This window comes from Dipteris shenzhenensis, chromosome 28, assembly GCF_047967505.1.
Source record: "Dipteris shenzhenensis isolate YYH24624 ecotype China chromosome 28, Dip_SZ_1.0, whole genome shotgun sequence".
In the NCBI taxonomy this organism is placed as follows: Eukaryota; Viridiplantae; Streptophyta; class Polypodiopsida; order Gleicheniales; family Dipteridaceae; genus Dipteris; species Dipteris shenzhenensis.
Window position 1 is genome coordinate 49,960,462 of NC_141623.1, and position 16,536 is coordinate 49,976,997.

At 43.3% G+C, this 16,536-nt stretch overlaps 1 protein-coding gene across 1 annotated transcript in view; it reads left to right on the top strand.

The window, feature by feature from the left end:
* Nucleotides 1–8,358: 8,358 nt before the first annotated feature.
* LOC147883679 (uncharacterized) overlaps nt 8,359–16,536 on the top strand; it is a 53,924-nt gene continuing 45,746 nt past the window's right edge. The window contains exon 1 of the mRNA XM_087399951.1: nt 8,359–8,655. Coding sequence (XP_087256077.1) covers nt 8,638–8,655 — 18 coding nt within the window. The 5' untranslated portion in view covers nt 8,359–8,637. The remainder of the gene's footprint in view (nt 8,656–16,536) is intronic.

Genomic DNA, 16,536 nt, shown 5'->3' on the forward strand with positions numbered 1-16,536 from the left:
ACAAAAATCCATTTGTTTTCTCAGCCAAGCCAGTACATTGGGGATAGTATGGCATGGACATGCTATGATTTATCTTTAGCTTATGCACCACATCTTCAATTAGTTCATTTCTAAAAGAGGTTCCTCCATGAGTGAGAATTTCCAAAGGACAACCAAAGCATGAACAAATTTGATCAAAGAGAAATTTTGCAACTGTGCTTGCCTTGCTATTGACTGTGGCCTTGGCCTCTTTCCACCAAGTTGCATAATCTATGGCCACCGATAAGTAATGCTTGAGCGAGGGAGTGGTCCCACAAAGTCCAACCCCCACCTCTCAAATGGTCCATATGCTGGAATAGGCTTCAAGGGCCCAGGAATCAATTGTCGCCTTCCAAACTTTTGGCATACTTTACAACTTCGACACCATTCATATACATCCTTATGGAGGCGTGGCCAAAAGTAACCTGCATTAAGAATTCTCCTAGCTGTGCTCACTGAAGCAAAATGACTGGAGCATTCATGACACATTTCTAGGAACCTCCTAGTCTCCATGGGATGGACCACCCGATAGAGCACCTTATCTTTTCCCAATTTATAAAGAATGTCATTAACAATAGCATAGGGACAAGCCTTCCTTACCAATCTCTGCTTCTATTGTGGAGTTAACCCTCGAGGAAACATGCTGCCTTCCACAGATTGCTAAACATCTTGCAGTTCTGGCCATCCAGTGTCTACTAAAGAAACCTCCCCTCAGTCTTGTACTACAATGGCTTGAGTAGCTAACTCATCTGCCCTTTGATTTTCTTTTCTGTTTAGATGAACAAACTTGTAAAAATCAAATTGACTACATAGTGCCATAGCCTTTTGATTAAGCTCCTTCAAATGAGGACTTCTTGTCTTGTAATGTCCTTGCATTTGCTTTATAATAAGCTGAGAATCTCCTCTTACTTCCAATTCTTTAACTTGACTTGGAAGACAACCCTCCAAACCAAAAATCAAAGCATACTTCTTGACCTTTAGAATTCATCAAGACCATCCCCCTGGCTCCTTGTTGGTGTGAAGGACTAAAAGCCCCATCAAAATACAAGACAAAAGCTATTGGTGGTGTCTCCCTTTCATCATTAATGTCCTCTCTATATTTCTTTTCTTCTCTTAGATCCTACCATCCTGTGAGCAAATCTGCCATAGTGGACCTAATGGTATTTTCAGTGACAAAAGAGAAAGAGAACTCTTGAAGATTTGACAACCATTTTGCAAATCTCCCCCCAGGATTAGGCTTGCGAACTAGATATGCTAATATAGACTGAGAGGCAAGGAAGAAAAATGGTCGAGGTAATAAATAGGAGCGAAACTTTTTGACTAAAAACACCAAAGAGAGGGCTTATTGCTCCATTTCTTCATACCTTGTTTCCACCTTTGTAAGCTATCAGCTGGCATAACAGATGGGTTGCATTCTACCTGCCTCTCCTTTTTGTAGCAATACAGCACCAATTGAATGCAAAGATACACTTGGATTTGCATAAAAGTCTTGAGACCAATCAGGGGGCTTCAATATTGGGCCCTTACTCATGACCTCCTTAAGTTGCTAAAAAGACTCTTGTTGCTCCACACCCCATTGGAAAGAAACTCCTTTTCTTGTCAACAAGTTCATGGGATGCACTATCTCTGTAAAATCATCACAAAAGCGTTGATAATACTTGCTTTTTCCTAGAATTCTATGAACACCAGTGACACTCTCAGGACTTAGCAATGCCATGACTGCTTGAACCTTGTTAGGATCCATTTGCAAGCCTTCTTCACACACAATATGCCCCAACAAGACTACTTTTGTTTGAGTCAAATGATACTTGCTAGGATTTAGACACCCTTTGCTTCATCAATCCTAGCTAAGGCCATCTTTAATTTCTCCATGTGATCTATGCGCCGAGAATAAATGCAAAAACACCCTTACAAACTTTCCCATCGAGCACTTGACTCATGAACCTTTGAAATGTAACTGGTGCATTGGTCAACCCAAAAGGCATCACTCTATAAGCAAAAACTCCCCAAGGTGTGACAAATGATGTTTTCTTTTGATCTTCCTCCCAAATACGAATTTGAAAGTACCCAGAATACCCATCACATGTAGAATACATCTCATGCCCTGCTACTTGGTCTAGTATTTCATCTTGGAATGGCAAAGGAAAATGATCCCTCTTAGTGCATGCATTCAAAGGACGAAAGTCCACACAAACCTGCCACTTATATGCTTTCTTTGGTGTGATAACTACAGGAGATATCCATTCTGAATCATCAATAGGAAAGATGAATCCTGCTTCAAGTAATTGTGTTACCTCTTTCTTTAGTGCCTCAGCTTGGATCACCCCCAATCGCCTTAAGCGTTGCACAACTGGCTTGCTTTCTGGCTTCAACTCAATCTTGTGCTCCACAAGAGAGACTGGTTAAACATGTGAATAGCTTGTTGCAAAGAGACATGGAAAATCATCTAACATATCCAAGTATTGGAGCTACCTGATAGAGAATCACCAAGAAGCTCTTCATTGCATTGGCGTCATTTAGTGTGCTCCACATTCTCCACATGAAGTGTCTCTATAGGATCTTCTTATACCATCACCTTGTTCCTCATCCTGATCAGCACCAAGACGAAGACCAAAGGCCACTCCTTCCACCTCACCCTCTGAGCTGGTCTCCTCGGAGCTACACCCTTTCTCTTCTTCTTCATTGGTTAAGTCAGAGCTCAAACTCTCTGATGTTGAAGACTCCTCCTTGACAACTTCCTTTTTGTGACTTCTGATGTTGTAGCGCACCTCCTTATCATTTCCTTACAAAATCAATTCTCCTGTATCCCACTTTTGAATAGCCTTCACCTTGTATAGCCAAGGCCTACCCAAAATCAATGGATAGAGGCACGTGCATCCGGCTTGGTAGGGATCACTTGAAAAGTAGTCGGCACAGAAATTCCACATACAACCACTTCTAGATTCTTCACAACTCCCAAGGTCTTAACCCTAGTGTTGTTAGCCAATTTGATGCGATAAGGAGAGGTAGTACTAGAGTATTTTAAATCAACATCTATCATGGTCTTCTCACTCATGACATTAATCGATGCACCTCCATCAATGTACACATTAGAAATCACTTGACCATCAATGATCACATCAACCACAGGTACATCATCACCAACATCTATATCTACCTTTTGAACAACAAGAATGACACTTTTCTTCTTTTTCTTCTTTGACACTCTTGTGCTTGCTAGCTTTCCCCATTCCTTCCATAGTTTTGGAGATAAAGTAAGTAATTGACCAAAGGTGATGTGAGCTTCCTTTTCTTTAAGGTCGAACAACAAGTCATAGCTTCCAATGTCTTGTTCTATAGGAAAGTCTAATTGGCTAATTCTCCTTCTAGATGCCTTCTTTTTCTTACTACGGTGTTCCTCTTCCTGATCTTCCTTATCTACTTCTTCCTTGCTTTCTTCTTCTTCTTTTGCTTTACCACTCCCCCGTTTAGCCATCATTACCTCTCTTTCCTCATCCCCTGAAGAAGCTTCTAACAAGGATACTTGTTTTTCTTCTTTCTTTCTCAATCTAGGACACTCGGGGCGATAGTGACCTTTTTCATTACATTCATTGCAAGTGACCCCACTCTTATCTCGAGGCCTATCTTCACTCTTTGGTGCTCTAGGTTGTCGTGCATTAACCAAATGCAATTTCAAATCAGCAAACTATGCCATCAATTGGGAGATATTATGATCTAACTCAGAGGACTTTGGTACCTAAGAAGTGCCCATTACCTCCACCATAGAAGTTGAAGTCGTTGAAGATACAAAAGAGGATTCAATCTTTAGAGAAGCTTCTTTCTCGGTTGCAATGCGAAGTGCCTCCACGTATGTTGTTAGATCTTTACTCATTACTTTTGAGCGAAGACGAGGCTCCAAAGCCATAACAAATTTGCTCATCTTTAAGTGCTCCATCCCTATGAGACTTTGAGGGGCCGATGATATAGATGCAATAACTCGTAGAGCTGACGTTTCATACTTTGTCCATAAAGTTTCATATCGGATTGCCAATGCAGAGACCATCTCACCCTCTCCTTGATACTTTTCAACTCCCAATGGAGGCAAAAGCCTTCATTGTCCCAATCATGATGATACACGCTCCTTTCACACATGCATGCACTATTTTTTCTTACCACACTTAAGCCTATGTCTCTCACCAGAATACGACCCGAGGTCCTAACCTACACTTATACTACAACGACGACACCAATATATTTGTAGGTGACAAAAAGCCTTACCCTGCTCTTCCTACGGAAGCCATGGGAAAGAGCCAACACTTCTCTGCTTTGAAGTTCTTTCAAAATCCATTTTATGGATTATATTTCATTCAAGGCTTTGCTTGGAAGTATTTGATCCCAATAAGATTGTGGCACTTTCTGGAGCTTTATTTGTCTGAGTCATTAAATTGAGAGGAGAATAATATACCATACAAACTCCTAAAATGAGGACTATGGCTAAAGAGATGTGTCACATTTGGGGTTCTAGGAAAATCCTCTAAATAAAAACCATTTACATTGGGAGGCTCGAATGGTTAACTGGGTACTAGTGTTAAGAATAAAAAAGAAGAAGAATAAAAAGAAATAAAATGAGGAGAGAGAGTTGGAGTTAGCTAATGAAGGGTGGGGTTAGTAAATGAAAGTGAAAACAAATCTTTGAGGATCACAAGAAACTCATCTAGACCCCCTTTTTATGTCATCAGATTCACCCCTGCAATCAAAAGCTATTGGTGTAGGATCACTTGTTCCATATGTGGAGGGGTGCCTTGGGACACCAGGGGTTGATGTGTCTTTGAGTAGCCTCATACCTTTGCTGGTGAGGAGCTTCTTCCATGGTAGCAACGTATTGTGAAGAGCTCCGGTACCTTTTGTCGCTCACAGCAGGTTCTTGTGGATCTACTCCATTTTTATGAGTAGGTTGTTGTGGGTTTAGTGCTATGGAGTCAGACTGAATGCCATACTGAAGGAGTGGTTTTGTATTTCCTTGTGTGAAAGATGATGAAGGCCTTGAACAATCATTGCTGTGCCCTTTGTGGACCTTGCAATACATTCTTGTGTCACTACTCCGCTTTTAGAAGTAGGTTCTTGGGTATCTACTACCGGAGTATCCTTGGTTGTTGGCATTGTTGATTCCATCCTGCTAGGTTGCTTCTGTGATTTTTGTGGGTCTGGAGGGGTGAAGTTGACCATGATACAAGCACGAGAAGGTGGGATGCCATGTCAATGATGTTCAGGGATCCACGTTACCATTGTAAGATCCTTAAGGTTGGAGTAGTCCAACCTAATCCCATCTTTCTGGTGCCTTTGTCAATTACATCCTCTAGCATGTTCAACTTTCATTCTCTCACTGTAATAAAGTGATGTATGTCCCCTCAAGCAAATGTGAGTAGGGCCGTAGTGTCTCGGAGATATTCTATTTTTGTTGAGCCCAAGTTGCTTATGAGAAAGTTGCAAGTGAAAATAATTCGTCATTCTCATTGGAAGGTTCTTGTGTGACTTCCACTATGTCTGGCATGGTTGGTGTGACATGTGTAGCTGTCACAAAGCTTGATGCCAAATTTCATACTAAATAAGGCTCTTGTGTAGCTCCCAAAGTAAATTCCATTCTTTTCATGGTAGGTTCTTGTGTTTCTGTCTCTTTTTTGGAGATAGGTTCTTGTGTAACTACCATTTGCCTTGAAGATGATGCAATGAATTCAAAGCTATTTTGGTAGACTAGTGGTCATAGGTTCTTGTGTTACTGTTTATCTTTTTGAGACAATTTCTTGTTTAACTACCCGATAGGAGGTAGAGGATGATTTTTTTGTGTGATCCTCTTGTATTGGTGCTTTGCCCTTGTCCTTGAGCCCTAAATTGCCCTTGGTTGGCAAAAGTGGTGCCTTGGATAGCTAATTGTCCTTGATTGGATAGATTTGGCTGTGTAGGTAAAGTAAGAGATGGCCGTTGCTGTACATTGGCTGGGGAATGACCTTGGGGTAGCGACATTAGGATGTATCATGTTTCACCCATCGTGCACAATAGAGGGCTAGCCTTGCCCGAGGGCGATGGCACTCGTACAAATCCCACACCACACATTATCGTGACTTGGGAATAGATGGGGATTACTAGGGGGTTCCTTGGCCCTCCCTCCTTCCAATTCTTGGCTTACTTGATTTAATCAATTAGTAGCCAGTTCCTTCTTATTCACACCCTTGGTAGGAGGGGTTGTCTCTTTGAATTCACCTAAAGTAGTGGGCTTTAAGGTCTAGGATACTTCTGAGGAGGCAGATGTGGTCTTTCCTCCCTTGGCCTGCCAAAACCATTGACCTTCTCTAGATCCCCTACATCATCAAATGTCTCATAGATCTATTCAAAACACTCAACATAGGAGATTGTGCCTCCTTCCCCTAAGAACTTGGTGATTAACTTAGAGATCATGATGGGTTTACTTGTAGAAGGATTTTGGTCTCTCCTCGTAAATATTGGAGGCCTGGCCCCCCTTTTTAGTGCTTCCACTAGGATCCTCATTGCCTCATCTGTAAGTACCATTTGTGGAACCAAATAGGCCCAAGTTGATCATAAAGAATGAGAAAAGAGAGTTGTATAAAGGGAATAAAGTTGGCCCTCCCTTAAAAAGGTGGCATGTATAAAAGGCCAAATGGTTTACTTGTTGGTCTTCACTTATTGGTTGCACACATTGGAATATAAGCTCTTCTCCTCCTCTTTAGAGTCGTCTCTTGTTCCCTCATAGTGCCTTTCATGAATGCCATGTTCTCTTCTCCTCCTCTCCCTTCTCCACTTCCCTCTCCCCTCCCTTTTCTTCTCCTTATGGATTCATGATTGCACAACAAGCCAGGAGTCGCTAACACTAGTGGATGGCATTTGCATGAATTGCTCTCAACCTAGAGTAGCTTGGAGTAGTACTCCATTGGCATTCCTACAAGATCCCCATGACACGCGAGTCACCACCACACTACACACCTCTTGTCATTATTCCAAAGAAGAATGGCAAGCTATGCATTTGTATTGACTATAGGAAATTAAATGTTGCCATAGTCACAAATCCTTTCCCACTATCATTCTGCAACACAATGCTTGATGTTGTCGTCAAACTTGATGTATATAGCTTTTAGGATGATTTTAGTTGGTACAACTAAATTCAAATAGTAGAAGAAGATAAGGTTAAAACATGATTTGTAATGGAATGGGGAGTGTTGGCTAATAATAGCATGAGTTTCGGATTGAAAATGCACCTCCCACATGTTTGTCTTGGATCCAAAAATTGTTTGCACTATATTTGCCAAGCTTTATGAGGGTGTTTTTGGATGATTTTAATGTGTTTGGAAAAAAAGAATGAGCACATTTAGCACCTTTGACTTTGTTTCAATAAGTGCAAGATGGCCAAATTGAGCCTAAATTTAGCAAAGTGCACATTTGCAATTTGTAAAGGGGCACTATGTGGTAATACCATTTGTATAGGTGGAATGGCTATTGATCCTAGAAAAGTGAAAGCCATTCAAGGCACCAAAGCACCTCGAAATGTAAAGGGTTTGATGAGATTTACCAAACAAATCAAGTGGCACAATAGGTTTTGAAGATACTTATCATTTGTCTATCAACAACAACTTACCGAGCTTACAAAGATAGAAGTGCAATTCATTTGGGGGAAAGATCAGATAAAGGTGAACGTTCCGATGCTAAAAAAGATGTTGGCCATTGCACTAATACTGCTACCACTACATCTTTGTCTATGCATTCAACATAGCATTGGAGCTATCTTAATGTAGACAAGAAAAAAGGGTTGGTATCAACTAGTCTATTATGCAAGCTAGACTTTGTCATCACCAAAATGGAATTATTTAATCATAGATTGCAAATGTTTAGGAATTATCTACTCACTTGAGAAGTTTCACTATTATTTGTTGGGCAACCAAATTTTCTTTCATGTGGATCATCAAGCATTGCTCTATTCGGTAGGCTAGTGCTTTAGATATTATTGTTACAGTGAGCTAGGTTTCTTTGGAATAGGCTGGTTTTCTTCTTTTAGCCTTGATTTAGTTTTTCCATACTTAGCACCTTCGGGGCTGCTGTTTAGTATTAAAAAATTCAAGCATTTCTTTGAAAAAAGAAAAAGGAAAACAAGATGAATGCTAATAAAGCATTCATAAGGCCTGCCTCATATGCGCAACTTGGAGAAGAGAGAGAGAGAGAGGGAGAGAGAGAGAGAGAGGACTTGGATGTGCAGTAAGAAGAAGAGAGAAGAGAGAGAGAAGGGGGGAGGGGGCCTTGCCTTTAAATAGAAAGAGAGAAAGAGGGAACGTGGAAATTAGAGAAGGGCACAAAAAATGGATTAGAAATTATTTTAGCTTTGCAAAGCTCACCCAGACTTGCACTTTAAAACGTGGCAGCCAACAAAAAGACGAGCACTTTTCAAAAAGAAAAAGATTCTCTTTGGACAATATATATATTCGAAACGAGTGTTCGAAATTTAACGGTCTCCACAATCCAAGTGGAAGACAAAAGTTAAAGCAGAACTAATTCTGCTCTCGCTCTCACTATCTTCACCCCCTTATTCACGGCTAGCAGTCCTTGCTTGCTTCGTGGAGCGCACTACCCTTTGCGAGAATGCTTTCCAACTTGAAGGTACGGTGGGTTTTTCTTTGGTATTTTCCGGTTATATGCGCTCAGGACCTTGTTCTGCTTGTCGGCCTATAAAGACAATTTGCCATTCTACGTTTTAGCCCCCGTATCTGTTTGCATTTGTATGACCTGCTAGCTTAAAAAATAGAATGAAGGTGCTCCCAGTCAAACCTGTAAATTAGTTGAGAGCTAACAAATCAGCCATCATGAATTGTGGACTACAACATGTTGCGGGTAAGAGTGAGTTTGCTGCTGAACTCGCACACTGAGTGTGATTGTAAAAATGCGAGGAGGGGTTGCTACATGAATTACCATGGTTTTAGAGGCATCATGGAGGTTGTGGACTGCAAGATCGGAAGACCAGTTTTGCCTGAACTCTCATTCAGTGAGTCGTGAATGCATGGATACAAGGTCATATTTGGTTCTAAATGGTCACACCATGCTTGTGAAACCCCTGAATCAACTGCACCTTGGGCCCTAAAAGTCGATCAGAGAGTTGATGCGCTAGTGGTAGGAAGGGATCCATCGCTTTAACGTTGTTGTTCTCATGCGCTGTAGTTAAAGACCCTTGCAAACATGATTGGGGGAGCGACAGTTTCTCGTGTGATCAACGCCCAATCTTATTTGTCCTTGTCTTTCCCTTATTTGTAGGGTTTGGTCTTGTGATATTTGTTTTATAGGAGGATACAGCATGAACAACAACCGATTGAAGATTGGTCAACCCCCCGTCATTCACGCAGTTGTTAAGCCTTGCATGTAGTTGCCTTGAGCGTGTGAAAAGGACTCTCAAGCTCACAACATAGCCAGCATACATCGATTTGGATATAGTTTAATCTCTCTAAATTGGCAAGGAACGTGTTAGCTGACAGTTGTACTAGAGGTAGGTGACCAATGGACTTGTTAAGGAGGCTATGGGCTGAAAAACGAACATGAAAGGATACGGGAAAGGGTGGCACCATCATTATAGCAATGGGCAGCCTAAAAGAGATTGCAATTCGGTAAGAGGAGCTGGGCAGTAATCTGTACACATTGCATGGGTGCAGGACAGGGTTATTAGATATGCCGAAATGGGTCAGAATATGCAGTGGAAAATAAACAGTCTGAATCCAAACTCATCCAGGTTTGGAGGAAGGCAGCGGGAGGATGCACTTGGATGGGGCAGAGATTCTGCATGGAGATGGCTCGCTGGCGAGATCGCCATCGTTGACAGATTGGGCGCTGAAGGAGGTACCGATTCCGGCCCAAACTAGTCCACAAATTGTCAAGAAACAATCCCTTAAAGGCATTCAATCTTTTTCGGACATATGGGACCCTAGTTCAAATGGCTGGTTGCCAATGAAACAAATTGTCAAGAAACAATCCCTTAAAGGCATTCAATCTTTTTCGGACATATGGGACCCTAGTTCAAATTGCTGGTTGCCAATGAAACGATTGGGATGCGCTTTGTCTTATCTGTCTAAAAGCAACTATAGCCACTCTAATTAACAAAATAAGAGAGAGCTGGCCGTCAAGCCCGGTTTGCAGGGTTACAAATGACTAAATGGGTTTCGCTGTGCCCTCAGGCAAACCCCTTCATAAGTGTACGACCAAGGATTTTAAGGAAGTAGAGAGTTTATGGGTTGCCGCGGATGCTAAAGCTCATTGGAAAAAACATGCCCCTTTAGACATACCAGTGTGGAAGTGACCCCCTCTCACAAACTGAATCTTCTCTTGTGGAGAATAGCTCTTAGTAAAATGCCGGTCAGGGATAGACTCTCAAATTGGAACCCTAAGATATCCTCTCTTTGCCCGCTATGCAAAAGTAGGAGGGAGAGGCGAGGGAGACGCACTTATACATATTCTGGGAATGCAACTTTACTCGTGGAATTTGGTGGAGGGTGTTCAAGTGGCTTGCGGAACAATCAGTTTTTATTCAACCAACTTGGAAGATTTCCCTGTTAGGGGACAAAGGAAAAATGAACGGCCTCATCTGGCAAATAATTTGAGCACTAGTCATCAATAATATATGGAAAGTTCGGAGCAGAATTGTCTTCAACAAAGCTGGTAACAGAGATATGATACATGAGGAGATCATTTTAGATATCAAGTAGTACTCTTAAGGTTCTTGGCAAAGGAAGGATAAACTTGGCGCAAATGGTCAAAATTGTTTCTTGAGCCTACCTGATAAGGATTCTCTTTCCCCCCCCCCCTTTTTTTTGTGGAAATACAGATATCTTTTTTGTCCGCAAAAAAAAGAAAAAAAGCAAAAAAATATTTATTTACAATTGTATGAAGGTGATCTTTTGGTTGCAAATCAATAGGCTCTTAACTTGTTTTGTTTCGAGTGCTGGTTTTTTTGTGTGTGAGGCACTAAGACCCGCTAGACAACTCATGAAGAATTCTTTCCTCCCAACTTTATATATTCGGTGCCACCTCAAGCGTGGACTCCCTACTTCGTAACTAACCATAGAGCAGAGAAGATACGAGGACCTTGACGGACCTAGGCATGTGGGACTTGCCTTATACCCCCTAGCCTTGAGGTCACCCCGCCAAAACTCCATAACTGGTGGGTGGTCGATTCAAACAAGAGCTGCCATACCCATATAGGCGTCCGCTCAACATAACTTTTTGTTTTAGCTTTATGGTTTTATTATGTTTCCAGTGTTCACTGCATGTGGATAATCGCTTTTTAGGGAAAACTACAAGCTCTCATTGTGTTTGACTAGCTTTTGAGTTAAAACTTGATTATAGATTAATTAAACTAGGGTTAAGCCGAAATTTGTGGCAATCAATGGACTTAAGGTCATAAGTAGGTTATGGAGTGATTAGGTTATCGTTAGATGGGTGTAGGGAAGGAAACCTTCAAACCATTAGTATTTTAAAAGTGTTGTCTCAAGCTTAGTTGAGATCATCTAGAGTTTTAGAAGATTGGTATCTCATAGTATACACATTGATTGGGAATGAACTTGACAAGTTTGTATTGCTACCTAATGACACCGAACTCGAGTCTAGTTGTGGCTAGCCCTAGAGGTTAATTGATTCTAGATAGTGTAGTATTGGAAAAGTAAGCAATAAAGTATGAATTTGGACCTTCCCACTTTTTCATTGTGCGACGGCTTCTTGTATCGTGTTTTGAGTTTGGTGCGCAAGAAGTCTTCTCTACAATCTCCTCAAATATATTTTTCTCTCACTTGCTCCCTTGAAATGATAAAAAATAGTCGACATAAGCTCCCTTCTTGCAACCCTAAGACATCATTCCACTCTTTTGCACCTCAATACCGAAGAGTCTCACCATGATTGCCATAGATATGTGAGATGGGAATGGTACTCGTCTGGAGGTACTACGGGAGGCCAAAAGGCCAATGGTGCAAGGTGTCAACACTTATACCATATACATCTTCGTATTACCATGGTGATCAAAGCAACATAGAAAGCAAGAAAGATTGCAAACAACAGTATTTTCCATGTTCATATTCAATCAGCTGATCCACAATCGTTGCTGATGAAACAGCCTATAGATATCCCAAATCTAGTAGCCAGCAAACAGAAAGGAGTTGAGCAGCCAAGTAGATGAAAACGAAGGGAGAGAGGATGGCGAGGTGGGAGTGGTGTTGGAAAGGTCACCTCCCCATCTGTAAGCCCCCAAATGAGGAGAGCGTGGGGGAGGGAGACCTAGGGCAAGATGTGCCCAAGAGAGAAGAAAGAGAGGGGGCTGCCACATGGGCAGCACCTCACAGGAATGCGACCTACAGATGGCGTCAGCATGGCGAGGGTAGTGGGCAGGTGAAGGGCCTGCAACAGACCCTGATGATGGCGCGGTACAGGCAGGTCAGGACAGCAGGACCTGTACGGACAGGTACGGCCCCTATACAGCAGCATGGCAGGTGTCTACAGGCAGGGACACGACCTGCAAGCAGAGCTGGCACATGGCGCAGCATAGCAGGAGCAGAGGCGTGCCTTGTGGGCAGGATTGCGACCTGCAGAAGGGCCTGGAAAAGGGCAGGACCTATGGGCCTGGACCCTGCACTGGAAGGGGCCAGCAAAGGGCCCTTATATAGGGCTGGTTGGGCTGAGCCAACCAGGTCGGTTGGGCCAGCCAACCTAGTCTGTCCAGTCGGCCCAGTCAGGGCAGACTGGTCGGTATTTTTGCCAGGCCTTAGGGCCTATAAAAGGAGAGGCTCAGGCCTCATTTCATGATCCAGCATAGCCAGCAGTTCCAGGGCAGAAAGGAGCAGCAGGGAGCCTACTCTCTGGGCCTATCTACAGGAGGTGAGAGAGTGCAACAAGTGCTGCAGACTTAGCCAGGTAGAGGCTGGACCTTGGCTGTCTTCTAGGGCAGCAAGGTGCTGAGATCATCATCTTCTGGAGCAGCCATTCACAAGCAGGTTGGAGCAGTGGAACAGTTATCTTGGAGCCTACATTCAGGAGGACCAAGGGGACCTGTGTGCTGCAGACAAAGCTTGGCAGGGGCTGCCCACCTAGGCTGATTCACAGGCAGTAAGGTGGAGAAGAACACACTGGACGGAAAGTCTACAGAAGCTCGAGGTGGAGCACGCGGGCTCGAGTCTAGAGATACCCAGCTGATAGGAGAAGGACCTTGTGGTAAGATCAGAGACCACACCATTGGTGGGACTCTGGATCTATCTCTCTTGTATTGTGTCCATAGTTTTGGACGGAAATATATATTTTGGTGGTTTCTCTATCTGGCCGGTTCATTGTCTATTGATGAGTCTGCACATCTATTGAATGCACATAAGTAAAGAAGTTTGTGATTCCACACTCCACACGGCACACTGTGTGAGCTCCTGGGCATTACTATAAGTCTTCCGCTGCGTGTACCCTCTGTTGGGTCATTTCTAACAAGTGGTGGGCTAGCAGGAGGCAGATAGGGAAACGCAGAGAGGGAGTGGTGGGCTAGCAGGAGGCAGAGAAGGAAACGCAAGCCTGAACTCAAGCTCTAGAGTCGCCTAGGGGCCAGCAAACTAGAGAAGAGTGCCAAACAACAAAGTATGCCCAATTTATGGGGTTTTTTGTTCTAACTGGATGCCATGCCCTAAATCTTAAAAAACAGGGCCTCCAAATCTGGTTGCTTGCTTTTAGGGTTTTCTTGGCAAAAAAGCAAGGTTGCTTTTTGCCATCTCTCCTCAATCTGACCGAGATTTCCCTATCTCTCAAGGTCAATGCTTGCATGCTAGAGCATCCCTGAGCTTTCCAACTGAAAACTCTACCCTGAGCCTCTTCTCCCACTCCAAATGCATTCCTACCCGATCAAAACGCCTTCCAGTCACTCACAAACACGCATGCCATCCTTCCTCAATTTCGCCCCTTCCTCTCCAACGAACTTACGATTCACTCCCTCACTGGCACCAAACCAACCAGGACGCATCTTCCTACACATGAAGATCACTCCATCCCGACTTTCTTACGAATAAAACTGAGCAGTTTGTAGCCAAGCAGTGTAGAAAACGAAATTTGCTCCTACCTTGAAGATCCAAACAGGAATCGGTATCTCCTTCAAGAGTGGCTCTGATACCAACTAACACAACCACGATCGCTAGTGGGAATCCGGACTTGCACAAATAACCAATCGTAGAACCACAAAGAGAAGTGCAAGCATGCTCACCACCCAACCATGATGCTCACAAGTCTAGGACCCGTAGAATTCGAGCATCACTCTGAGCCACTGGTTGGGTTGCTGGCACGAACATGTACATCCAACCAGTCCACAACCTCCTGGTGTCCCATACCACTAGAAGGCGCCCATAGGGCCTTAAGACTGCGCTGAGAATCCGGGCTACCCTAGAAAGCAGGTGCGCATCCGTAACACCAGACCAGGAAAAGCTAGACCTACTCTGACTTGCATAAATGAAAACTGAACCCCTAGGCCCCTTATATAGGCTCTAGCTCAGTGCCGCTAAAAACAGTAGAAACCCTAACTCGTATGTTGCCCTTGCAACCCAACCTAAGGATCGCCTGCCTAGACCCTAGCCTGAGCTTCCAATGAAGCTCAGCTTCTACAAGGATCATTGCTTGCATATTACAAAGGAGGGGTTCATTGACCCACGAGGATACACGCATATCCACTTACCCCCACTCACTAAGGATCTCTATTGGGCAGTTTTGGGTCTCTTCACATAGAATTCGTATTGAGAGCGGCAGAGTAGAGGGCCTACCCAGGGAGAGGCGCATATGCACATTGTGTGACATATAGGAGGTTGATATGGAGAAGAATTTCATCTTCAGGTGCCCAGCACTATGAGGTCCGAGGGCGCTTCTACTGCCTCTTCAGAGATAGCTCTGGGGTTTTGTCCCGATTCCTCTCCTATCCAAATCAGAGATGCTTCGTGGCTTTCATTCATGAGGCAGTCAAGCACCGCGAGAGGCTACTTAGATCACAGAGATAGGAGCAGACTTCTCCCTTGACATATCCTTCTCAGAGCTCCATCATGGAGTTCTTCCTGCCATTGAAGGCACATGGCACGGAATGGAAAGAAAATGGAAAGACTAAAATGAAGATACAAGTGCAAAGCAATGATAACCAAAGTACTCACATGATAGAAAGCTTGATGTTGACTGATATATCAAGACTCAAGACAAGTACAATATATAGTGTGACACTAGACTCTAAAAAACACATAATGTATAGGGGATAAATCCCATAGTGACATGTGGCACTCTAGGATATAAAGTAGAATGGTGTCTACTAAAATACACTAGAAACACCACCTAGAGACCTAGTATACTCCAAATAACTCACACTTTGACTTCATATTCTAACATCTCCCCATGAAGGTAGCTCAAAGGCTCATATCATAGCATGGCTGGTCACCATCAAATCTGCGCTGCCATCTTATTCAAGCTGAGAGGAGCTGGAGCTGCTGCGGATTTCGCTGCGACATTTGCCCTGCCTAGCTATTCGTGATTGCTGCACACTGCCCACACTGCTGCTTCCCTCTGCCCGCTACCTTCTACTGCCCACGCTGCTGCTTTCCTTTAGCCCACTAGCTTCTCCTGCCTGTGTTGCTGCTCTTCCCTAGCAATTGCCTCTGCCTTTTGAGCAGCCTCCTCTCCTTTGCGCACTTCTCTCTACAGCTAGATGAGTAGCTCGCTGTCCGCCATCTACAGCAGCACTACAATCCTGCCATCTACAGCAACACTTTGCTGAAACAGTTCACTATGAGATCCTCCGAGATGCTGGCCAACGAATGAAGCTGCCCAATGAATGAAGTGATTAACCGAGGTGATTTGTTATACTCTGCCTGCTGTTCCTGCTCTTTTCCAACCATGGATTCTTCCAAATCAACTACCATTTCGTTTGAGAAGTTTTCTGGTAAGAACTTCCCTACATGGCAAACAAAGATGCGTCTTTTATTTATGAAAGATGGAGTGTGGCATATTGTTAGTGGCAAGGATAAAAAGCCACCATCAGATGAAAAGAAAATTACACACTGGGAGAATCTAAATGACAAAGCTCTTTCTCTCATTGGTTTGGGGTTGGGTGATGAAGTTATTCATCATTTTGATTTTGATTCCACTGCTCACGAATTATGGGCTAAGTTTGAAGGATTGTTCGGCAACAAAGTCATCAATTCATAGGTATTCCTAAGACAGGAATTCTTCAAGCTGCAAATGAAGCATGAAGACTCTCTTCTTGCTTACTTGAATCATATGGAATCCCTTGTCACTCAGCTTGCTAGTCTGAAGGCCCCTGTAGGGGAAGATGATCAAGTTGCTGTGCTCCTCTCGAGCATTGAGGAAATTTCTAATACCGGGAGATCATACCAACATTGCGAGTGACACAAATGGGTTATCATGAGATGGTTGCTATGCTTGTTGATCATGAAAGACGGTATGCAGACACTCAGGACTCTAATGCATTGTAGTCCAAACGCAAAGGCAAATTCA